The sequence below is a fragment of the Canis aureus genome, chromosome 33, assembly GCF_053574225.1.
Source record: "Canis aureus isolate CA01 chromosome 33, VMU_Caureus_v.1.0, whole genome shotgun sequence".
Classification (NCBI taxonomy): domain Eukaryota; kingdom Metazoa; phylum Chordata; class Mammalia; order Carnivora; family Canidae; genus Canis; species Canis aureus.
The window spans coordinates 1,518,422-1,544,713 of NC_135643.1; the positions used below are offsets into that span (position 1 = coordinate 1,518,422).

Sequence of the window (26,292 nt, forward strand, 5' to 3'; positions counted from 1 at the left end):
TGGCTAAAGGAGTTAGAAGCCTCATTAGGTTTATAATTTATCAAATTCTAAGCTCTTCATCTGCAGTGTTGCAAAAGGAGAAAGCATCCCCAAGTTCTAAACTGATTAAAGACAATCTCCAGGGGTATTTCATAAGTGAGAGTATTAATTTGTTCTTCAAGGGCTGACTTTGTTATATTCCAAGTTTAAAAAAAAGAAACTATTATTATATGAGTGGGAAGAATGTTGGTGTGGCTTTGATAGAATTGTACTGAACTATTTCCCCGTACATGTGCATGCTAAAACAAAAGTAAAATTGATAGGCCATGTTTCCTGTAAGACTCTTTTCATGAAATTCCACGTGCTCACCTGAGAACTTGGACTATCCATGAACTATCCATTAACTCCAGCAAGAGCATCCTTACATGTGCTCCATGAGTATTGATTGAGCACTGACTGACTTTGTGCTGGGTGCTATTCTAAATGTTGAGGATCCAGCAAGAAAATGAAAACTCCTGACCTTACCCTGCCGATAACTTAATAATTTCTGTCTTCAAAATTACCTGCAAGATTACATGGGCCCAGAAGACCACACATGAAATGTCTTCAAAGTGGTCCAGCTAGGGGAGGGGCAAGAAAGTGGAGGAGTAGGGGTCCTTAACTCACCTGGCCCCACAAACTTACCTAGATAACTTTCAAAACATCCAGAACACCTATGAATTAGACCTGAGATGTAGAGAGAACAGCTGGAATGCTACAGAGAGAAAAGTTTTTGCTTCTAACAAGGTAGGAAGGCAAAATAATAATAAAAAAGAACAAAGTGGAGGAGGGCACCAAGAGTAGCCAGACTAAAGTGGAGGGGTGAGAGCCTCCGGGACAGGAAAGCCCCGCCCTGGAGAAGCAAGAAATTTAAGAATCCGCATCAGAGTTTTCCCTGACAGAAAAGTGCTTAGCAGGGAAATCAGGCACAGTCGCAGGGTGGGCAGTGAAGCCTCAAGATTCCTGGAGCCACTATCAGAGGAGGGGCGCCTGGGAGAAAGCTCACTGCAAACCAAGGACCAATCTCAGTAGAGGGCTGGAGTGGAGCGGCCCTCGGGGCATTTGGGAGAAGCCAGTCGGTTAGGCAGGCTGGCTCCGGAGCTCCCTTTATCCTAGAGCCCGGATCTGGGCGGAGGTAGCTGTTCCCCATTCCCTTCAGGAGAGGCCGCCCCTGGGGAGCACACCTCCAGTGGCACAGGGCCCTGGATCCCAGGGCGCCCAAGTGGACAAAGCCGGCGATTCTGTGTTCCCCCCGGGGACAGGGAGAGGCGGGGAGGGCACAGGACAGAGGGGACGCTCCTGCCACTGGGCTCCCCCAAGCTGTGCAGGTCAGCGCCGCTGCCCCGGGAGCATCTAGGCCACTGCAGACTGGGAGCTGCAGGTGGTTACTAGGGGAGCTGACTCCAGAGCTGGAGACCTGGCCACCACCAGTGTTGTTCCTCCTTGTGTCACCTTGTGCCTAGAAGGGGTGGGGCCAACAGGGAACAGAGACCTCATGGGGTAAACAGCTCCCACTGAGCCCAGCACCTGGTGGGGAGCAGGGCATCTCCCCCAGGTACACACACCTGAGAATCAGCAGAGCAGGCCCTCCCCCAGAAGACCAGCTGGGAGAACTGAGGAGGAGCAAGTTCTTGACCAAGCAGCACTGGAAAGCTCCAGGACTGAGGGAAAATAGCATTAGAACTAGAGGGTCCAGGGGATCCCTGGATGGCGCAGCGGTTTGGCGCCTGCCTTTGGCCCAGGGCGCGATTCCGGAGACCTGGGATCGAATCCCACATCGGGCTCCCGGTGCATGGAGCCTGCTTCTCCCTCTGCCTGTGTCTCTGCCTCTCTCTCTCTCTGTGACTATCATAAATAAATAAAAAATTAGAAAAAAAAAAAAAAAAAGAACTAGAGGGTCCCCCCTTTTTCCTTTTTTTTTCCTTTTTCCATTACAACTAGTTTTTATATGAGGCTAAACTTTTCCAATATTTTTTCTCTTTTCCCACCTTAACTACAATATTTTACCAGCTCTTCATTTTTAAGTTTTTTCCTTTTTGACTTTCATATTTCTAAAATTACATGTCTTGGATCTATTTTGTATTTCTGGATTCCCTTCAACATATTCAACTAAATTTCGGTAGATATAGAAGATATGGGTTTTCCATTTGTTTTTTTTCTACCTTGTTTTGTTGTACAATGGTGGAATACCTTCTAAAACATCACCAACATACACCCAGAACCAAGTGGAACACCATGTTGGTTCATTTTATGAGATTATATTCTCTCTTCCTTCCCATTCTGCCCCCCTCCTTTATCTTGTTTATGTTTCTGTGGTCAATGTTGAGTCTTTATATAAGTATTCCTATTTTATATAAATTGGGATTGAGCATCTTCTAACATATAGAACAGAATATACACAAAACCAAGAGGATCACCCTCTAGGACCCCTCAGGTAGACTACATTCTCTCTCTACTACCACTTCCTCACCACCACCACCCCCCTCCTTTTTCCCCCTATTTTTCCTCTTTTCTTTACTTCTTTCTTTTTTCCTTTTTCTTTTTTCTTCATCTTTGTTTTTTGTTTTTGGCTTTTTATTTTTACTACTTCGTTTTAAAATTTGTTTTTCACTTTAGTGGTCCTTTTGTTTTATTTTGTTCTGTTCTTCTTTTTCTCTTATTTTCTGGTCTCTGACCTCTTTGAAATCATCTAGGGTGTATTTTACTTAGGTCGTGGTTGATATTTTTGACTCAGCCCACTCATACAGCCACTCTGCACTGGACAAAATGACTAGAAGGAAGAATTCACTACAAAAGAAAGAACCGGAAACAGTACTCTCTGCCACAGAGTTACAGAATTTGGATTTCAATACGATGTCAGAAATTCAATTCAGAAGCACAATTATAAAGTTACTGGTGGCTCTGGAAAAAAGCGTAAAGGGCTCTAGAGACTTCATTACTGCAGAATTGAGATCTAATCAGGGCGAGACTAAAAATAGTTGAACTGAGATGCAATTCAAGCTGGATGCTCTAACTCCTAGGGTTAATGAAGTGGAAGAGAGAGTGAGTGACATAGAAGACAAGTTGATGGAAAGGAAGGAAGCGGAGGATAAAAGAGAAAATTAAGAGTCCATGAAGAAAGGCTGAGGGAAATAAATGATAGCTTGAGAAGGAAGAGTATATGTCTAATTCGGATTCCAGAAGAAGCTGAGAGAGAGAGAGAGAAAGAGAGAGAGAGGACCACAAAGTATATTTGAGCAAATCATAGCCAAGGACTTCCCTAATCTGGGGAAGGAAACAGGCATTCAGAACCAGGAGACAGAGAGGAACCCCCCACACATACACACAAAAAAAATCAATAAAAACCATTCAACACCTCAACATTTAACAGTGAAACTTGCAAATTTCAAAGATAAGAGAAAATTCTTAAGGCAACATGACACAAGAGATTCTTAAATTATACAGGGAGAAATATCAGATTAATGGCAGACCTCTCCACAGAGATCTGGAAGGGTAGAAAGGGATGGCATGATATATACAGGGTACTAAATGAGAAAAATATGGAGCCAAAAATACTTTATCCAGCAAGGCTGTCATTCAGGATAGAAGGAGAGGTAAAGGGCTTCCAGGATAGACAGAAACTGAAAGAATATGTGACCACCCAACCAGCTCTGCAAGAAATATTAAAGGGGATCCTGTAAAAGAAAGAGGGAGCCCCCCACAAAAAAGAAAAAGAAAAAGAAAGAGGGAGCCCAAAGAATCCACAAAAACAAGGACTGTATAGGTAATATGATGATGCTAAATTCATATCATTCAATAGTTAACTCTGAACATGAATGGGCTACATGATCCCATCAAACGACACAGGGTATCAGACTGGATAAAAAGGCAAGACCCACTATATGCTATCTACAAGAGACTCATTTGAGACCTAAGGACACCTCCAGCCTGAAAATGAAGGAGTGAAGAAACATTTACCATTCAAATGGCCCTCAAAAGAAAGCTGGGGTAGCAGTCCTCACATCAGATAAAGTTTATCCCAAAGACTGTAGTAAGAGATGAAGAGGGACACTATATCATACTTAAAGGGTCTATCCAACAAGACGACCTAATAATAATAACTGTTTATGCCCCTAATGTGGGAGCTGCCAAGTATATCAATCAATTAATAACCAAAGTAAAGAGATACTTAGATAATAACACACTAATAATAGGACACTTCTACATGGCACTCTTAGGAAAAGACAGATCTTCTAAGCAGAACATCCCCAAAGAAACAAGGGCCTTAAATGATATACTGGACCAAGTAGATTTCACAGATACATACAGAACTTTCCACCTGAACGCAGCGGAATACACATTCTTCTCAGGTGCACATGAAACTTTCTCCAGAATAGACCACATACTGGGTCACAAATCAGGTCTCAACTGGTAACAAAAGATTGGGATTGTTCCCTGCATATTTTCAGACCACAATGCTTTGAAACTAGAATTCTATCACAAGAAGAAACTTGGAAGAAACTCAAACACATGGAGGTTAAAGAGCATCCTACTAAAAGATGAATGGGTCAACCAAGAAATTAGAGAAGAATTAAAAACATTCATGGAAACTAATGAAAATGAAGATATAACCATTCAAAATCTTTGGGGTACAGCAATATTGATCCTAAGAGGGAAATACATCACAGTACAAGCCTCCCTCAAAAAATTGGAAAAAACTCAAATACACAAGCTAACCTTGCACCTAAAGGCATTGGAAAAAGAACAGCAAGTCAAACCTACACCAAACAGAAAAAGAGATCTAATAAAGATTCAAGCAGAACTCAATGAAACAAAGACTAGAAGAACTGTAGAACAGATCAACAAAACCAGGAATCGATTCTTTGAAAGAATTAATAAGATAGATAAACCATTAACCAGACTTATTAAAAAGAAAAAAGACTCAAATTAATAAAATCATGAATGAAAAAGAAGAGATCACAACCAATACCAAAGACATACAAATGATTTTATGTTTTTTTTAAGATTTATTTTTATTTATTTATGATAGAGAGAGAGAAAGAGGCAGAGACACAGGCAGAGGGAGAAACAGGCTCCATGCACCGGGAGCCTGACGTGGGACTCGATCCCGGGACTCCAGGATCGTGCCCTGGGCCAAAAGCAGGCGCAAAACCGCTGAACCACCCAGGGATCCCCATACAAATGATTTTAAAAACGTATTATGAGCAGCTATATGCCAATAAATTAGGCAATCTGGAAGAAATGGACGCATTTCTGGGAAACCACAAATTACAAAAACTGGAACAGGAAGAAATAGAAAACCTGAACAGGCCAATAACCAACGAAGAAATTGAAGCAGTCATCAAAAACCTCCCAAGAGACAAAAGTCCAGGGCCAGATGGCTTCCCAGGGGAATTCTATCCAACATTTAAAGAAACAATACCTATTCTACTAAAGCTGTTCTGAAAGATAGAAAGGGATGGAATACTTCCAAACTTGTTTTATTAGGTCAGCATCACCTTGATCCCAAAACCAGACAAAGATCCCACCAAAAAGGAGAACTAAAGACCAATATCCCTGATGAACACAGATGCAAAAATTCTCAGCAAGATAGTAGCAAATAAGATCCAACAGTACACTAAAAAGATTATTCACCATGACCAAGTGGGATTTATCCTTAGGATGCAAGGTTGGTTCAACACTTGTAAAACAATCAACGTGGTAGATCACATCAACAAGAGAAAAAGCAAGACCATATGATCCTCTCAATAGATGCAGAGAAAGCATTTGACAAAATAGAGCATCCATTCCTGATCAAAACTCTTCAGAGTGTAGGGATAGAGGGAACATTCCTCAGCATCTTAAAAGCCATCTACGAAAAGCCCACAGCAGATATCCTTCTCAATGGGGAATCACTGGGAGCCTTTCCCCTAAGATCAGAAACACGACAGGGATGTCCACTCTCACCACTGCTATTCAACATAGTACTGGAAGTCCTAGCCTCAGCAATCAGACAACAAAAGAAAGAAAAGGCATTCAGATTGGCAAAGAAGAAGTCCAACTCTCCCTCTTCGCAGATAACATGATACTGTATATAGAAAACACCAAAGACTCCACCGCAAGATTGCTAGAACTCATATAGCAATTCGACAATCTGGCAGGATACAAAATCAATGCCCAGAAATCAGTGGCATTTCTATACACTAGCAAGGAGACTGAAGAAAGAGAAATTAAGGAGTCAATCCCATTGACAATTGCACCCCAAAGCATAAGATACCTAGGAATAAACCTCACCAAAAGGTTAAGGATCTATACCCTAAAATCTATGGAACACTTATGAAAGAAATTGAGGAAGATGTAAAGAGACGGGAACATAGTCCATGCTCATGGATTGGAAGAATAAATACTGTGAAAATGTCAATGTTACCCAGGGCAATATACACAAAGGATTGTGGAAGGGGGGATGGGCGGGGGGTTGGGATAACTGGGTGACAGGCACTGAGGACGGCACTGGATGGGATGAGCACTGGGTGTTATACTATATGTTGGCAAATTCAACTTCAACAAAAACAAATGAAAAAAAAGTGGTCCAGCTAAAGGTAGAAAATGGTCTTCACTGGACCATCCTGGCCACCTCTGTCTTCTCATCAGTATGGCCATTGCATAGTGGCCCAGGTTCTGCTGGCTCAAGATCACACTCTGATCAGCTATACTTCTGAGATCATAAATCTTCCTGCTAGTGCCAGAGAGTACAATCTCTTCTGTTAGGGAGTCCACTGCTTACCTCTTCATTTTGTAAATTTTCATGAGCTGGTCACAAAGGAAACAGTGAATTCTCACCCTTTGATGAAAACATTCATTTTTACAGTTTGATGCAGGAACAGTCAAACCTACAATTCAGGCTCTGAAGTTCTAGAAATGTGGAACTCAAGTTACCATTCTTCCAGATGACTTCTATCTTGTCTAGACCAGACTGAAAAGACCTCCAGAGAAATGGACCATCTTTCTAAGGGTATCTACTCTGAGACTTTCATCAGAGCTCCCTCTGGGAATCTCAAAATCTTTCCCCTCCATATTCTCACGAATCCTTGGAGCACAGTAACCTTAGGCGCTCAAAGAAACTCCATGGCTCCTCTGCCACTAGAGTAACTTAGGATATGAGGTCCTCCGGATGTTCAGGGTTGGCAAAAATGCAAACAAAGACTCCGGAAGGCTTCTCACATTTGGTTAGTGTCTTCATGCCGATCTTGGATTTCAGCATCAGAAAGCCCCATCATTATCCTGCACAGAAACTGTGGACATTGGCCCTGGCACCTAACATGAAAGTTATCCCTCTGGTGTCCCAACGGATTCTCTTGCTTATGGATTGTCTACAGTTAAGAGTTGGGACTACTCAGTTCTCATGCTGACAAATCCAAATCTTCAAATTGGGTTTGTGGGAACTCTTCATGCCCTGAGTATATTTCATTAACAAGCAGAATGTATGATTGATGCACCCTTTATTTCATTAGAACCTTGTTTTTTTAATAGAAATTCAGAAATTTCACGATATTCTTCATTACTTTAAGTGCCATGGGATAAATATTTGAAGAAACATCCAGCTATTTTAAAATTATTTGGCATACTTGATGGTGCAGAAACACACATCTCTACCCATCTCTATTCAACAAATACTCCAACCATTAGGAATCCAAGGGGACACAAGTTGGTAATTATTTAATGGACGTTCTATGTGGATACTTTCACGTGAAGTATAGGGACTCAGAAGCAAGCTTTTACTTCATCCGTGAAATTACTACTAATTTAAAGTCACTTTTTCCTAAGATGCTTAGCAATCCCATCTATAATTTCTGAAGAACCACAGTCTTAGAATTCACTTCTGGATGGGAGGAAAGAGAGTTCTATGCAATATACACCTTTATTTAAGTAACCAGGAGTTTTCAAAAGAAAATCTTACAGTGCTTTTCTGAAAAATGGGCCTGGAAGGGTCGAACTAGTACCTTTGTTGATGCCGTAGGTGGGCCTCTCCATTTCACATTGTTTTTCTAGGTCTGATGAAAACATGAGGATTGAGGGCTGGTCCTCATCCTGGTAATATAATCAGGAATGGATGCATGGTAGCAAAAATTGAGGACAAGAGAAGAACCATTATGTTTAGAGAAGGAAGGGCCTCGAAAAAGAGATGATTCCAAATAACACAGGCTGCTTTTCTCTTTTTCATGTGTGAAACTCCATGTCTCTCCGTGTAGCATCTCCAGGTGGTGCTGTCATTTTGAGAAGAGAGGCTTAGGGGCTTTTGAAGCTGAAGACAACTTCAGAATCCACTGGCTCCTCTAGGCGATATGAATCTTGCTAGGGAGAAACAAAATATGAATGTAGAAAATTCTACCCTAGGTGACAAATCTGTTGGTTCTAAGGATGAACCCAAACTTCAGAAGTTGTGGGAATGTCCTCAGTCAGAAGTGAGACAAAACTCTTTCCATTGCTTGCCTTGGGGAAATGCCCCAGTCTCTAGGCTTAGGGATCATGAGTCAAACTGGGACCGGAGCCTCACTAAGTCTGTGTGTGTTGAGTCTTGAAAGGGAGTGTGCATGGTTCTGGGATCATGCCTCTTCTGTAATGCCTTTCCCCTCCCAGGCCTCCAGGTCAGGTCTGGCAAGATTTAATGACTCTGAATCTCTGCAATGAGTGGCATCTGGGTAGCCCAGAGGAACTGGCGACAGCACCCAGTTCGCACAGGGATTGGAGAATGGATGGAGTGATAGGGAGCTGGACACCTAAGAGGTTGTCTTTTGGAAGAGGAAAAAAAAAAAAAAAAAAAAAAGCTTTGGCCAAGCCTGTTAGGTGAGTCAACAGGAGACTTGAATCTCTACTTTTGTCTGTCCCAATTCTTTTAATAGCACTGATTATATAGAAACTTCAGAAATGAATTGTCTAATATTACATATTTATATTTATTCCTAAAAAGAGAATGCTGCTAGATGATCGGTTGATTAGTTAGTTATTTTAAAAGCATGAGTTGCCTTTATACTCTAAATATTAGTGTAAATTAAATATATCAAAAAAATTTTTTAGTCAAAATCTTCTTTCAAAGAACCTACTTAAAGGTTAATTGTCTAGGATGCAATAGGACCAGGCCAAGTGGGTTCAACACTTTAAATAGCAGGAGTCATCCATGAAGACCATCCTCATTTTCTTCTGAATCTCTATCTGCACAGCTTTAAAATCACCTTCAGGAATAAGGTGATATAATTTGTTTTCTTTAGAAGCAAATTTAGAAAGACGTAAATGAAACAATCCCTTCTTATATGTGCTTCACCTGCCATATGATCCTAGGGAATGGGTTGTCCAGGAATCAGACTGAAAGAGATAATGTGTTCCCTACTTCTGAAGACTCTAAAGCTTTTGCCAACCGTCAAAGTGACCTAAATAGGTCACGAATGACATAGACCAACCCAGAACTACCGTGCATCTATACGCTCTTGCCTCTAGAAACCAGAGTGGGCTTTGGGGAGGAGGGATCATCATTCCACACACAGATGTGTAAGGCAGTACTCTTGAAGCAACCAGAAGCTAGATCTTTGAGAGGTCTCAGAAACCATCTTAACTTGGGTCTCAAAGGACTGCTCATACCTTCGGCTGGCAACCCTAAACAGGCCTGGTTCTAGTTATAGGGGGATACTGCAAACAACCCCAAACAGATGCTGGGAGCCATTTACTGAGTACCTAAGAAATCCATGTATAACTCCCGACTCTGTAAAGTCCCGACTCTTGAGAGACGTGAATTGTTGAAGCGCCCTTGGTATCACAAAGCCCCCCTTGAAGTGAATGTTTCTCTGAGGAGTTTTGGGTCCTTCTCTTTGCTTTCTGCCTATTGGCCATTTCCTCATATCCAGGTCTCTTCTTTTTCATGTGCACAGCAGAGCCTATTACTGCAAATTGGCGATGAGGCAAGGTGGCTGGGAGGTGCCCCTGCATGGGGGAGTTCTGTTGTTTTTATAATCAGTGCCAGCTCTGAGCAAATGGTGAGTAAGAGCCTCTTCCTCTTCCCTCTGGGCTGCCCTCCTCTCCCATACCAATCGTGTTGCTGGCCTGTTTCAGATATGGTGCTAAGCAAGGGCGGCTGCCTGGCTCTCGTGTTCCCCAGGCTTGGGACCCAAAACCCGAGAAGGCAGCAAAATGCGTAAGTGAGGGCAGCATGAGGGCTCCTGGGGAGAAGTGGATTTGTTACTCTCTTACTTCCTCCATCAGGTAAATTGAAAGTGCTTGGTATGCCAAGAGCAAAAGGGATGTTGAATGCGTCTTCCAGTGACCTTTGGGCTGATTTTAGGTTAGATGGCCTTTTCTGTAAGAGACTCTTATTTCTCACAAGTTTCTTTCTTTCTTTCTTTTTTAGTAGAAATAACATTTGCTTGTTCATTCTTATGTTTGAATATTACAATATAAGAACAATTATGGTTATCCATACTTTATGATCCATACATTGATTTTACTGTTTTCCATTCTGGTTTTGAGAATAGTGTTTGTTTTGGATTTTACCTGCTCTTTTGTGTATGTTTTGGATTTTGCCTGCTCTTTTGTGTATGTAGCAGCCTAACATGTTTGTAGGCTGCTAGATTATTATAAACAGGGATAAAGGGGTTTTTCTTCTAGGGAGACCTTCACAGTTCATGCTCAAAGAATCTGTGTACTCTATAGAGGAAAAAAGTAATTCGTAAGTGTCTTTGTGTGTCTTTCTGTGGTTTTTCTTTTTCTTTGGTTGCTGTAATCAGTAGTTTCTACATCTTTTAGCGTAAAGATCAGCTTCTCATTTTGTAACATGATTTTTTTTCAAACTTGTAGTTTAATTGAATCTAGCTTTTAGTGACACTTTAAAAAATGCTCTCCTGGATCAGAAGCATTTCTCCAAACCAGGTGCTCTTCATGCTCACCTGCTGGTAGTGTTTGATTAGCAGCCAGCTACAACTGGGTGTTCTTATTTTGTGCCAAATACATTCTATATATGGGAGTGTGTGCTTGAGAAGACGAGTCATGCTAATTATTCAGACCTCTTCCTTGGAATTAGTGTGCCAAAATCACAAAAGCAGAAAATCCAGAAACAGCATGAGCCTTGGTATTGATGGACCATAAAATCAGAATTTCACCTCATAATATTACTTTGTTCTCAGATGCATCATCCTTTCCAGCTATGAGCTCACCAACCCTTGGCCTATCTCTGGGCCAGTTGGCATCACTGCCATTCTATAGAGAGAATGGGAGATGCAGCTGGGCAAGCCAAATTGCCCCAAAGCCAGGTGATCTAGCTAGAACTGGGAGCCAAATCCCTAAACTTCTCTCCAGCTCTTTGCTGTCTGAAACAAGGCAGCTTAGCAGGGAGAGCTGGAGGCTAAGTTGAAACTGCAGTGTTGCCTGAAAGCAATCTGTACTTGGATTATCAGCCAGAAGCCAGGAGAAACAGTGGATCAAACAGTGGATACACAAATGGAGATTGGGGGCAGCCCGGGTGGCTCAGCAGTTTAGCGCTGCCTTCAGCCCAGGGTGTGATCCTGGAGACCCCGTAATCGAGTCCCACGTCGGGCTCCCTGCATGGTGCCAGCTTCTCCCTCTGCCTGAATAAATAAAATCTTTTTAAAAAACCCAAAAAACAAATGGAGATTGGGAGAAGACAGCAGAGAATGAGGTTAAGAATGAGGAAATCTGGGATGTAAATCCAAGAATATGCCAGAATATCCTTTTTATGCAGGCCAAGATGCCTCTGTTAACTGTGGGCTGAAACTATGCTAGAACAGTATCTGTCATACAGAAAGCACAGAATATCCTCTAGTAGGAAATGGTAGTCGGAGTAAAACTAATACAGAAGCTTGAATCTGATTTAGCAAATATTTATTGAGTATCTCCCATGAGCCAAGCCCCATAATATTCCTCTTTATAACCTCACTGCTTATCACATGGTAGATAGAGAAGACAAATGGATGGATTGATGGACACATGTCGTCCATGAAATTTTGTTTAAAGGACTCCTGTCCCCTCCCCACGCTTCCCTCGGGAGAGCCCATACAGTTCCACAGAGACTCATGCCTCACCCCTCCCAGAACCACCTACTCACAGCAAGGAGGATTTCCTTAATGAAGACAAGTAAACACGGGCTGTATGGCCCCAGGGAGGAAGTCTTTAAGTACTTTTCCCCAGACTGAATCTGGGAAAACCTTGTCAGGTAGGTCACACCCTAACCAACTCAAGGGAGTAACATTCGCGTGTCATAGGCTTCACTGCACCAAACCCAACACAGGTGTGTGCTCTCTGGGTCAGGCAGGCAGAGCGAATTCGCCTCCCAGGTCTCCAGAGCTCCACCACCCTTCATCTGCCATCTCTTGAGCTTGCCTCCTGGATCCCTGCAGCTTTCAGCTCAAACATATGCAGCCAGGATCTAAGGAAGTAACACTGGGCACCATTATTTATTGAATGCCCTCAATGCATTGGTCTCAAGCCAAATGCAGAATTATATTACTGTACTTGACCAGTTGGTTCACGTTTTAAACAAATAAATAGGCAGATAGAGGTGAACTAAGTAGAAGGGGAAGGTGGAAATACACTCCAGGGAGAGGCTGGTGCTGGAGAGGGGAAACCGGTCAGAGCCTGTTGTTTCGAGAGCTTAAGTAGGGCAGGATCTTAAAATATATTTCAGAGCCAGCTCCATGTTTGTGATCAGCCAAAGAAAGGGCAAATTTGGTTGGGAGGGGGGGAAATGAAGCACACATTTCATGCATTTGATGTTAATTCTTGCCTTTGTGGTTATTTCTGTCTTTGGGCCACCACTGTACCTGTGTGTGCCTCCCACAACGTATGGATAGCCACGGCCAAGCAATTATCTGTTTACTTTCCATGTCCTCCAATGCAATGTGAACTCAGTGAGGGCAGGGACTTTGTCGTCTTCATCTCTGAATTCCCAAAACCTGAGCAATAAATGCTTCTTGTATTTACATATAAACCCCACCCCCCGGCCCCCTACTCCCCAGTGAGTATAATTGAGTCTCAGTGAGAGCTTGGGCCAGAGTATCAGCTGCTCTAGGAATTCAAAATAGAAGTAGCTATAGATTTGAGTGATCTGACAGCTTTCTTGCGTATATAGGATTACTCGCTGGGATCTGAGATGATGGGATTAAGAGGGGAAGGTGCCACAGTTGCCTGAGGCAAAGGCTCAGAATTGGGGATGCTCTTGTTCTCAGGGAACGGTGAGTGGACCAGTGTGGCTGAAGCAGAGGGTTCTTGTTTGAAATACTGATGTCACGGGGATCCCTGGGTGGCGCAGCGGTTTGGCGCCTGCCTTTGGCCCAGGGCGCGATCCTGGAGACCCGGGATCGAATCCCACATCAGGCCCCCGGTGCATGGAGCCTGCTTCTCCCTCTGCCTATGTCTCTGCCTCTCTCTCTCTCTCACTGTGTGCTTATCATAAATAAATAAAATAAAATAAAATTTAAAAAATTGAAATACTGGTGTCACATACACAGAAGGCAAGGCGAGGCCCTTGAGTGAAGGGACGAATAAAAATGTTTGAAATAGAAACTTTTGACAGTGGGAACCACGGAAGTCATTTAAACTGGGTTTTAAGAGAGAAAAGGAAAGCTCAGAAGAGTTGAATCCAGCAATGCACCCGCCATGCCAGGCAAGACAGTTTGCAGCATCAGGTGCTAGGGGCAAGGAGCCCCTGTAGGGAAGGACGGCAACAATCTGTTGGTTGAGTGATAAAATCCTGGTCTTAAAAAGGTGATAGTGGGAATGATTTTCGAGATTTGGGGGGCAAGGGGAGGTCATTTGAGATAAATGTATCGTTTGCGTTCACAACTTTCTCTAAAAGAGGATTCAAAGAATCATGGCTATACCCTTCGTGCTTATTATATACCAGTCACTGTTCTGAGCATTTTACTAGTATCTCAATATAACCTCACAACACCTCTTTGAGGTACTATTATTAGTCCCATTTGACAGATAAATTAACCAAGGCACAGAGATTAAGAGATGTGCCCATGGTACAATGAGTAAGACATAGAGCCAGGATTCAAACCAGGTTGTAAGGCTGCACCGCTCAAAGTGTTCACCACAAATCCTTACTTAAAGAAGTTCATGAGAGGATTTATGGTATGATGAAAGAGAGTCTAAAACGAGACGTGTGGGTGGTGGAAGGGGAGGTGGGCGGGGGGTGGGGGTGACTGGGTGACGAGCACTGAGGGGAGCACTTGACGGGATGAGCACTGGGTGTTATTCTATATGTTGGCAAATTGAACACCAATAAAAAGTACATTTATAAAAAATAAAATAAAATAAAACGAGATGTGTAGTATCATTTCAAAAGGAGAATACAGGAGCATTTCTTACATTAGCTTATCTATCATCGTTATTAATTGCCTATTGTGGTTTATACTGATCAGTATTCATTAAAATTTAGACTCTGTAATAGGATAATATGCTTTTTTCAATATTTATTTTCCTAATTTAAAAATTAACAATATTCATAATAAACATCCAAATATTCCAGAAATAGCAGATATAGAGTGAATATCCCAACAATCCTAATTGCTCCCCAAATCATTATCCACTGGTGGACTGAAATTCCTCCAGCCTTTTTCTTTTATATATCCTCATATAATATCGTCATATTATCCTCATTATCATCATTTATGTTGGTAATAATCCTTTTACCCAGAGGTAATCACTCTGTCTTGTAATACACTTTGTTACTTAATACATTTTGGACATCTTTCCATGTGAGGGCATATAGTTTTATTTTATTTCCTTTAAAAATTATATAGGATTCACATTCACTGTCAGCATGACCCAGTCTGGACTCATGTTCTTTTCCCATCAGCAGAGCAACAGATCTGATGTGACCTAGATTCTTACCTCAATGCCACTTTTGTTCCTGCTGTGTCTGGGACAGGGCTCAAGGAGAAGCAAGCTCAAGTGGGACCTAGTTTTCTGTTTCTGTGAAAATAATAGAAGTTGGCAGTTCTCTAGTCCTCTCTGTGAGCCAGCAACTATTAGCCCCACTTTATAGATTAGAAAATTGAGGCCTAGAGAGATTAAGTCACTTACTTGTGCAAAGTCAGTTAGAAATTCAAGAGTCAGGGCAGTCTGGGTGGCTCAGCCGTTTAGTGCTACCTTCAGCCCAGGGCGTGATCCTTGGGTCCCGGGATCGAGTCCCATGTCGGGCTCCCTGCATGGAGCCTGCTTCTCCCTCTGCCTGTGTCTCTGCCACCCCACCCCCCGTGTCTCTTATGAATAATAAATAAATAAATCTTAAAAAAAAAAAAAAGAAAGAAAAGAAATTCAAGAGTCAGAACTTGGAGCCAGGCTCTTTGACTCCAAAGCCTGTGTTATTTGGCACACCCTGTTTCCTTACGTCTTTTACAAATCTTTTACGCAACTGTTCAATAGGAAGTGGCGACTGTAGAGTAGAAGTTAGTCTGCTACTTCTCTTTCTGGCACACTTCACAAATACCAGCATGAAAAGGACGTGTTGTCTGAAGCAGCACCTTCCCTGCTGCTGTGTCTCTCCATCACTGGTTAGTCTGGAGTGTGACCCACCGTCTTTCAGCAGCCCCAGAGGATGCCTCTTAGGACTCAAACTCGTTCAGCATCTTTCCGGCCAATGGAGGCCAGGAAAGGAGAATCTCAAAGGTTCCTTGGCTGAAGTGGAGTTCTCCACATTCCAACTGGGCGACCTGACAGCAGCAGCGAGGCTGTATCTATCCACCCTGCACAGCCCACACAGAAATTTCAAAAGAGCCAATTTAAGTGGATGAGTATAGATAAACAATCTTGGTGGGGCATCCTTACAAGGACTTTGTTCTTTTGTTTTTGTTGTGTTGTGTTTTTTGGTCTGAGTGAACTAGACTAGTTTAACATATGGCCTCTTTTAATGGAACAAAGGGACGCCTTAACTTTGTGCTGGGAAAACCTACACAAAGACATCAAATTATTTCCTTCGCAAGGTAGGCATTTTCAGAGCACCTCAGGGTCAGAAGGGCACTGAAAATGTAAGCAGTTCAGCTGATCTTGTATGTTTTACAACAGCCCCCTGATGCGGGCGAGGGGTCTCCATGTGAGCACCATCAGGGGATGTGAACTCACTCAGGACAGAAGTGGACGGTTTGGTTTTCAGGTCACTTCAGTTCACAACAATGTTCTTCACATAAACTTTATCACCTGCTGTCTCCTAACTTCCATCCTCTCGTCCTTCTTGGAACAAATGGAAGCCATTGATCCATTGGTTTTTCCACCTCATCACCTTCCAACCTTCCGAGCAGTTATTTTCCTGCTAAATCTTGTCTTTTCCAGTAATCTTGAATTCTTTCACCCATTATTCCCATGTCATGATCTGGAGTCTTGGGTCCTAAGGTTTTTCTTCCTTGATTGTGTTCCAGATTATCCACATCACTCTCAGATGGGTAGTGTGTGGCACGGAACACAGTGCTTCAGGGAAGACCAGATGAAGACAGTCACTTCCCTTGTTCTCAGTGGTCTACTTTTTTTTTTTTTTTAAAGATTTTATCCATTTATTCATGAGAGACACACACAGAGAACTAGAGACATAGGCAGGGGGAAAAGCAGGCTCCTTGTGAGGAGCCTGATGTGGGACTCAATTCCAAGACCCCGGGATCTTGATCTGAGCCAAAGGCAGACGCTCAACTGCTGAGCCACCCAGACATGCCTTGATGGCCTACTTCTATTAAGTACATTAAACTTAGGATTTTATCCAATTCTTCAAAAGATGGGGAAACCAAGTTACTTTATTCTGGAAAGTTTGAAAAGAAATCAACTCATCAATTTTTTTTTTCAAGCAATAATATAGGGAAAGGAAACCCACAGACCCAGATTTTTCATTTGGTGTATTGTAGCATCCTTCTGATATGCCACTTTTTGTCATAATATTCATCCATGGTCCATCTCTATATGATAGGAACTGTGTAGACATAACGGTACTTAACTTCTCATAAGCGTTAAGTCGTGACTCCTGTGGCTTCTTAAGTGTCTTAAAAATTGAAGAGATGAAATATTACGGAGTATTTCTTGATGGCAGTGATTCTTTGAAGTGGATGGCTAGCCTCTTAAAGACTAGGATATCTTGTTAGGAGCTCCCCTCACCCACATTTGCTGCTGCTGCCTTGATGGAATCAAGTTTCCGTGAACTCTTTCAGATTGCCTTGAAAGGTTTACTGCTTCCCTCCTCTACCACAGGATTTAGGTACCCCCTCCAGATCCAGTTTAGTTTTTGTAACACTAGAAGAAAGTAAAGTAATGGAGTGGGTTTCCCTCAAAAAGCTTTCTTTGATTAGGAACTGTGTCCACGTCCATGTAAGATTTGATTACACCTTAGACTTCTCTGGAAAAATTACTGCTGAAATAGACAAGGCAATGTGTGGTGAGAGAGCATGGAGGTGGGGGTACATGAGATTCTGTTATGCCATTTTGTAAAAAGTGTATGATTGGAGGTCTATACGGAAGAGTGTCACCAAAAGTTAGTGCATACGAGGAAACATTGCCAAAGTTAACACTGCTCTTTAGCCATTTGCTAAATAATAAGGGCTAAATATTAAAGACAAATGAATTCTAAATAAAGACCAACCGGTTTACAGGGTGGTTCCGTGATTGAGCATCTGCCTTCAACTCAGGGAGTGACCCTGGGGTCCCGGGATCGAGTCCCACATCAGGCTCCCTGCATGGAGCCTGCTTCTCCCTCTGCCTGTGTCTCTGCCTCTCTCTCTCTGTATCTATCATGAATAAATAAATAAAATCATAAGAAAAAAAAACCAAAATGATCCAGAAACATATTGAAAGGATAACATTATAGTATGTGTAGGATTGGTCTAGAATTGATTCTCCATCTAACAAAATAATTCTCAGGTTAAAATCTAGCATTTAAAAAAAAACTGAGATACAGTTCACATATGACATTATATCAGTTTTAAGCATACAACACAACGATTTGATATCTTTATATACTGCAAAATGATTATCACAAAAGTTTAGTTAACATCCAGCACCACCCATAGTTACAGTTTTTTTTCCTTGTGGTAAGAAGGTATACTCTTCTTATCTGTGACAAAAAGACTCCTAAGATTTACTCTCTTAGCAACTTCCAAATATACAATACAGTATTGTTAACTCTAGTCACCATACTACACATTGCAATGCCAGCACTTATGTCTGGAAGCTTGTACCTGTTGATCACCATCCCCCATTTTGCCTACCCCCAACCCCATGCTTCTGGCCACCACCAAGCTATTCTCTGTATCTGTGAGTTTGGTGTAGGGTTTTTGTTTTGTTTTGTTTTGTTTTGTTTTAGATTCACATATAAGTGAGATCATATGGCATTTGTTTTTCTCTGACGTGTTTCACTTAGCATAATGCTCTTGAGGTCCATTTATCTTGTAAATGGCAGCATTTCTTTCTTGACATGGTTAAATAATATTCCATTATATATATACCACAACTTATTTATCCATTCATTTATTGATGGGCACTTGGGTTGTTTCCATGTCTTTCTATTGTACATAATGCTACAATGAACATGGGCGTAGCAGATATCTTTTTAAGTTAGTCTTTTTGCAATATTCAGATTAATACCTCAGAAGTAGAATTGCTGGATCAAATGGTAATTCTATTTTTAACTTTTTGAGGAACCTCCATACTGTTCTTCACAGGGACTACACCAACGTAGATTCCTACCAACAGTACCCAAGGGTTCCCTTTTCTCCTCATCCTCAGCAACAGTTGTTCTTTCTTGTCTTTTTGATAATAACCATTCTAACAGGCATGAAGTGAAACCTCATTGTAGTTCTCATTTGCACTTCCCTAATGATGAGTGATGTTGAGCACTTTGTCATGTATCTGTTAGCCATTTGTGTGACCTCTTTGGAAAAAAATATCTGTTCAGTTCCTTTATCCATTTTTATTTTTTATTTTTTTTTCCTTTATCCATTTTTAATTGAATTTTTAAAAATTATTTTTCTATTCAATTGTGTGATTACTTCTTTTTTTTAAGATTTATTTATTTATTTATTTATTTATTTATTTATTTGAGAGAGACAGGCAAAGGGAGAAGCAGGCTCCACGCAGGGAGTGATTACTTCTATATATGCATATTAACCACTTTTTGGGAATCTGATTTGCAAATATTTTCTCCCATTCCATAGGCTACATTTTCTTTCTTTCTTTCTTTTTTTTAAGATTTTATTTATTTATTCATGAGAGGCACAGAGAGAGAGAGAGAGAGGCAGAGACACAGGCAGAGGGAGAAGCAGGCTCCATACAGGGAGCCCGACGTGGGACTTGATCCCTGGTCTCCAGGATCAGGCCCTGGGCTGACGGCGGCGCTAAGCTGCTGAGTCACCTGGGCTGCCCTACATTTTCATTTTGTTGATGGTTTCCTTTGCTATACAGAAGATTTTGATGTGCTGTGGTCCCGCTTGCTTATTTTTGCTTATGTTGCTTTTAGTGTAAGATTCAAAACATCATCACCTTGACCAATGTCAAGGAGCTCACTATGTTTTATTATAGGAGTTTTATGGTTTCAGGTCTTACATTCAAGTCTTTGATCCATTTTGAGTGAATTTTTGCATATGGTATAAGGTCGTGGTCCAGTTTCCTTGTTTTGTATTTAGCTCTGCAGTTTTCCTAGCACTGTCTATGGAAGACAGTGTCCTTTTCCCATTGGATATGCACGGCTCTTTTATCATAAATTAATTACCATACATGTGTGGGTTTATTTCTGGGCTCTCTATTGCATCGATCTATGTGTCTGCTCTGCTTTCTACAGCTTTGTAGTATAGTTTGAAATCAGGAAGTGTGATGCTTCCAGCTTTATTCTTCTTCTCAAGTCTGCTTTGGCTTTTTGTGGTCTTTTAGGGTTCCACACAAATTTTAGGATTATTTGTTCTCTTTCTAAACAAATGCCATCAGAATTTTGATAGGGGTTGCTCTGAATCTATAGATTGCTTTAGGTAGTATGGACATTTTAACAGTATTCTTCCGATTCCTGAGCATGGAATATCTTACCACTTATTTGTGTCTTCAATTTCTTTCATCAATGTCTTAAGTTTTCATTGTACAGCCTTTTTCCTCCTTGGTTAAGGCAGGTCACTCACCCAGTGTATACTGGGACTGAAGGCTATCTTAAAGAGTCCAGGATAGGGGCACCTGGGTGGCTCAGCGGTTGAGTATCTGCCTTCAGCTCAAGTCATGATCCCGAGGTCCTAGGATCGAGTCCTGCATCAGGCTCCCCATAGGGAGCATCTCCCTCTGCCTGTGTCTTCACCTCCCTCTCTGTGTCTCTCATGAATGAATAAAATCTTTAAAAAAAAAAAAAGAAAAAAAAAAGAGCCCAGGTTGCCTCTTTTCAACCTGGAAATTCTAGGATGAATTGTGCTAAATTTGATTACAAAAATAAAACTACACAGCCACTTCTGTGCCAGTGTGCATTAAGCAGAGGCTAACCTGTTCAGTGTTGGCAGTCAGTTTTAGGGGCTTAATAATTCAAGCTAGATAAAAAGAAAAGGGAGTTGTTGAGACAAGAAAGATGGCTCTTCTCAAAAGCAGAAGACATCTGGACTGATAAAAGGGCAACTGAAAGAGGAGCTAAAGATTACCAGGAGAAACTGGTCATAAATTTGCCTCAGGGTTTGGACGGGGGGTCATGCAGCTGAATTATAGGCAGGGGTCATTGTGGCAAGTTTAGAACTTGTGTCCTGGTTTCGATTCTTCTAGGCAGCTGCCTTCACCATGTGCATCATCTGCAAACATTAGGTGGTGGAATATGAGTAAATAAAAAGAAGTGCCCAGTACGAGCATGTATTAGAGGGTATGCATCATTGTGGGACTACACAGTCCCTGAGAAATAGGTCTGCCTGTGCCCGTGTCACAGGCTACTGCCTCAGCTGTGCTGTGTCAAATGGCTAATAAAAAACTCACCTGACAACTTAAAAATGTTTAATCTTTCATTTCCTTGGGATCCCAGGTAAGCCAGGCCTTCCTGAAGAGGGTGTTCCAGGTTATGAGATCACAGGGTAAGAAATATATTTGAGAATACACACACACACACACACACAGGCAACACAACACACACACATTTCAACAACATCATAGCTGGTGAGCTAATATAGGTTTACCCATATGGTCCAGGCATTCTAGCTGGTTGTTCACAAGTGCAGGCCTGCAGCAGATAGATTACGTGTGTGTTGGGAGAGAAGTAGGAGAGAGAGCCATGCATCAGACTCCATTGGTCCTGAGTAGGACCTTTGCTTTCTTTATTTAAAGTCTGACTTATATGTGACGCTCAGTGATTGAGCATCTGCCTTTGGCTCAGGGCGTGATCCCCAGGTCTGGGGATTGGGTCCCGCATCAGGCTCCCTGCAAAAAGCCTGCTTCTCCCTCTGCCTGTGTCTCTGCCTCTCTCTGTGTCTCTCATGAATAAATAAATAAAATCTTTAAAAAAATAAAGTCTAATTTACAAAAGTAGAACTGAACTCCGTTAGGTCTTACACTGTGAAATGAGCAAATATTGCGCAGAACTGCTCAATAAACTTCAAACAGTATGCTGCATGGTTACATGATTGTCCTTTCTGCCACTACTGCCACTAAGCTGCCAGAGTTAGGAATCTTACACTGAGGTCTTAGATGTATCAGACTCTATTCTAGATCAGTGTTTTTCAATCTTGGCTCTTATTAACATTTTGGTCTGGGTAATTCTTTGTTGTGGGCGGGGATGTGTGGCCATCCTGGACACTGTAGGATGCTTAGCAGCAACCCTACCCACTACCCACTAGATGTTAGAAGCATACGCCCTCCACCCCCAATTATGACAACTCAAATGTCTCTGGACATTGCAAAATGTCCTCTGGGAGCAAATTTATCTCCAGTTGGGAACCACTGTTCTAGATACACAATATGTTTAAGATGGGGTGAGGCGTATGCAAAGAGCATGAGCTGGGAGTCACATTGCTGGCTTAATTCCTTCATTTACTTTTTTTACTGGCCCTTACTGGGTGCCAGGAACTGTGTCAGGTGATGGGGGAATACAAGGATGAATAAGACATGGTTCTTGCCTTAAGGAGAAGAGCCTAGTAAGGGATAAAAACTCATAAATAAATTCCAATCGATGTGGTAAATGCAGTGAGATAGACATGCACAGGAGCTGGAGGGTAGGAAGCGCTTGGCCCACCTTGGGCGTAGGAGCTGGGGGCATCAAGGAAGGCATTCCTAAATTGCCTAGTCAGAGCTGAGCTTTAAAAAATGCATTAATAGGGCAGCCCCAGTGGCACAGCGGTTTAGCACCGCCTGCAGCCCGGGGTGTGATCCTGGAGACCCGGGATGGAGTGCCACGTCGGCCTCCCTGCATGGAGCCTGCTTCTCCCTCTGCTTGTGTCTCTGCCTTTCTCTCTCTCAATGAATAAATAAATAATTAAATCTTTAAAAAATAAAATTAAAATTAAATTAAAAATGCATTAATAGGGCAGCCCGGGTGGCTCAGCAGTTTAGCGCCACCTTCAGCCCAGGGCCTGATCATGGAAACCCAGGATTGAGTCCCATGTCGGGCTCCCTGCATGGAGCGTGCTTCTCCCTCTGCCTGGGTCTCTGCCTCTCTCTCTCTCTCTCTTTCTCTCTCTCTGTGTTTCTCATGAATAAATAAATAAAATCTTAAAAAAAAAATAGAAGAGGTGAGAGCATTGCACAGGGATAGGCAATATCGAAGCCTAAGATAAGACCCAGGGATGAAAATAAGCCTAGTGATGTGTGTTGGGTAGGGAATGCTAAAAGTCTAGAGGGGTAGACAGGATGACCTGGTGGCCATTCACAGACCTTGTACTTTACTCCAGGAGGCGGGGGGCCATTGAATGGTTCTCAGTGAGGAGTGACACTTAGCTGTAGTCAGAATGCAGAGAATGATTTAAGGGGCACATGAGTGAAAGCAGGGAGACGAGCTTAGGAGGCCAAGAGATAATGAGGCCTGAACTGGGGCAGTGGAAGTAGAGGAGAGACTCGAGCAATATTTCCGAGATAAAATGGCATGACCTGGTGACCATCGGCTATGCGAGATGAGAAAGGGATTGATGGAGGGTGACCGCCTGTCACAGTTGTTATCAGGTGCCACTCTTGGTGTCTAGCATATAGGAAATACTCCATGAGGTAGTTATATCAACTTTTTCTTGTCCCTATTTTGCAAATGAGGAAGTTGAAGCTCCAAGGGAAGACCAAAGTCACACACCTAGTGAGTAGGGAAGCCACGATTCAAGTTCTATTTGAATGTCTGACTTCTACCTGTCCTATCCTCCTATGTGGCTTTGAACCAGTGTGGATTAAGCTGGTGAGTAGGAATTCACTCAGAAAGAAATGGACTTGGTTACCAGTAGCTTTTCTGCTTGGCAGGTGCTCAGTATTTACTGAATGGAAGAATGATTGATTTTAATGAAAATTACACCAATATATTTACCTATAATTTTCATGCGTTCCAAATTGTTGAGGGGATAAAGAAGTAGCTTGCCAAGCGTTACATGCAAATATAACACACCTGAGCTGCAGCTTTAGTTTCTTCTCAGGTTCCTGGCACCTGCCAGTGAAGTCACGAGACCCTATCGTCCATTGTTCTGCCTGTTTGTTTAAATGCTCACTGACCTGTAGCCAGGAACATAGGTATAACAGGTACTTGTTCAATGATTTGATAATTTCTATTATTTTTTTTTAGCATCACCATTAAGTTCTAGAGCAGTAAGAGGACCTCCAGTCCTATTGTCATTTCTATCTGCAAATATTAAATGTGACCAAGAATGTCTGTTGGGTGGGGAAAAGGGGAAGATGGTCACTGGGTAAAAAGTTGAATTTTATGGATGTTAAGATAAACACAAAGAAATCTCTGTATTATTTCTCTCTAGCATTTCGCCCTTCACCTTTCCTTCTCCAAATCTAGATTTCAAAGCTCCTAAAAAAAATAAATAAATAAAAGTGTAGGATTAGTTACCTAATTTACTTGTATTTTAAGAGTATCCAAAAAGGCCAATTAAGCCTATCTACAGGGTGACGGATCTCATCCTCAGAAAATTTAGGAATGATTACAGCCTGTGACCTATGACAGCTCCAACACTTGTAAGAATTGCCAGGAAATGTCACGTATTTATCTTCCAGAATCACCTTCTTTCTCACTGAGAGCCAGAGAAATTTCTAGACCAGGACAAAAGATTCACAGCGCTCCCCTTTCCTGGAGCTGCTTACATGTGTCATCTGCGTATGTGAGGATTTGTACCAGAACAGAAAAGGGAGAGACAGTCAAGATTTTACATGTATGAAATGATAATACAGAGATTTAGACCACGGCCCCTGCTGTGGCTTGTTCTTAACTCTGCAGAAGCAGAGATTCTCTGACCTGGGGTCAGGACCTCAGACAGAGTGAGTGTAAAAGGAAAGCACATTCCTCATTCCGTATTCCTGCTGCTCCTGCTTGGGTTCCAACTACAAGACAGACCACAGAGATATTTCTTGTGCATTTGGTACCAGATTCCCAAGGCAGGGCTTGACTCCATCTCAAGCAGGGCCTTATATTGTGGTTCTCCTTAGAGATTATTGCCGGGGAACAGGTTCTTATTTATAGTTCACACTCAATCCAAGTTAAAAGAAACCAATTATTCTTAAAAAAAAAAAAATCTTCATTGGGTTTAAATGATAGGTAAATATAATATTCCTCCCCTGAATGCTGAGGCACTGGCTATTGCTCCAGGTAAAACATGCTTGGCCTGTATTCCCCTGAGGCCCACCATGTTTGATTTATTCTTCGTATCTCAACTTAGAGGTTACTTCCTCTAGGCCTTCTCTCGCCTCTTGGTGGCATAGCACCCGTCAAGAGCCCTTCTTACTCTGTTCTAATTGTTGAGAGTGGTCTGAGAGTTTCTTTGGGGACAGAGATGGTACCATATTCATGGTAGTGTCTTCAGTGATGAACACACAGTGGGCTACCAGACAATGCTTGAGTCGAACCGGAGCACTTGGAAGTGTACAGCGGCTTTGAAGCTGGCAGACGTGAGCTCACAGCCAAGCTTCACCTACAGCTGTACAACTGGAAATGCCACTTACTCCCACTGAACCTGTTTCCCTATGTGAAAAATGGAAATCATAATACTCACCTGAAAGAGCTGCGTAGTCTCTCACCATTCCTGACGCATAGTGTGCGTGCCTAATAAATATACTTATTCCTTTGATTATTGTATCGGGTCATGGATGAGAAATTCCTTCCAAATGTTTGTGCTGGGCCGTTGATATGGTGAGAGTTCTCACTCTAAGTATCGGCAGATATACTTTTAAATAATTTTGTATCTGGTCTAATTGAGAAGGCAGTTATATAAAGTGGAAGAAATCTAGTATCTGTAGTCAGAGGACTTGGCTTGATTCATTTTTGTTTTCTTTTCCCCTGGTAAGTTATATACACATTCATACGTAGCTACTCACCTTGCTCAAAGCTGTTTGCCTTAACTTGAATGATGGGCCTTAACCCAAATGTGCCTACCTCTTACTAGCTCCAAAATTAACAGTGGAATATTAAGTACCATTCCAGTTAAAATAGTTTTGAGGTGACTGGGTGGCTCAGTAGGTTAAGCATCTGCCTTCGGCTCAGGTCATGATCTCAGGGTCCTGGGACGGAGCCCATGTTGGCCTCCCTGCTCAGTGGGGAGTCTGCTTCTCCCTTTCCCTCTGCTTCTCTCCACCACTTATGCTCTCTCTCTCTTTCAAATAAATAATAAATAAAATCATATAACAAATCAAAGAAAATAGTTTTTCTATGGTTCATGTGCTCCATCCTGTTAAAGTAACCAAATAATGAGTGCATTGCTGTTTAAGATCTCCTTGGGGTTAAGATTCTTTTTCTGTGGTGCAACAGTGACATCCGTTGGCCCGTCGTACTAAATTAGAGAACAAACCTGCTTCTCAGCTCTGTGAATATTGGGTTTCCTGATAAAGAAACACACAGAGAGCAAACTCTCCCAACCCAACGACTAAGTTAAGGTAGGTCAGCACCTGGTCGCCTGCAAACTGGGCTGGTTTCAGGACCTTCCCGGGACATGCCTTCTCAGATCACTGCTACCAGGTCTTCCCTTGTGGTCAAGTGGGGACGTCCTAGCATTGGTCCTCTCTTGGTGGAGTTCAGCAAATGCACAGGGCTCTGGGAAAACCTTGGTTTGGGGTTCAGATATGCTCTTGAATGCATAAATCAGGGCCAATCACTTCTCCTCCGAGCCTTTTCTGCACTGATAAAGT

The 26,292-nt window shown here is 42.1% G+C and overlaps 1 protein-coding gene across 6 annotated transcripts in view; it reads left to right on the forward strand.

Annotated features, from left to right (window-relative positions):
• The window catches only part of SHROOM3 (shroom family member 3), a 325,226-nt gene that overhangs the window by 194,931 nt on the left and 104,003 nt on the right, over window positions 1–26,292 (forward strand). The window contains exon 1 of one of the 6 annotated variants that reach the window (XM_077882549.1): window positions 10,073–10,180. The exons of 4 other annotated variants lie outside the window; for them this stretch is intronic. In XM_077882549.1, coding sequence (XP_077738675.1) covers window positions 10,101–10,180 — 80 coding nt within the window. In that variant the 5' untranslated portion in view covers window positions 10,073–10,100. Of the gene's footprint in view, window positions 1–10,072; window positions 10,181–26,292 lie in introns of those variants that run through there. One more of the 6 variants, XM_077882552.1, reaches the window with a different exon arrangement.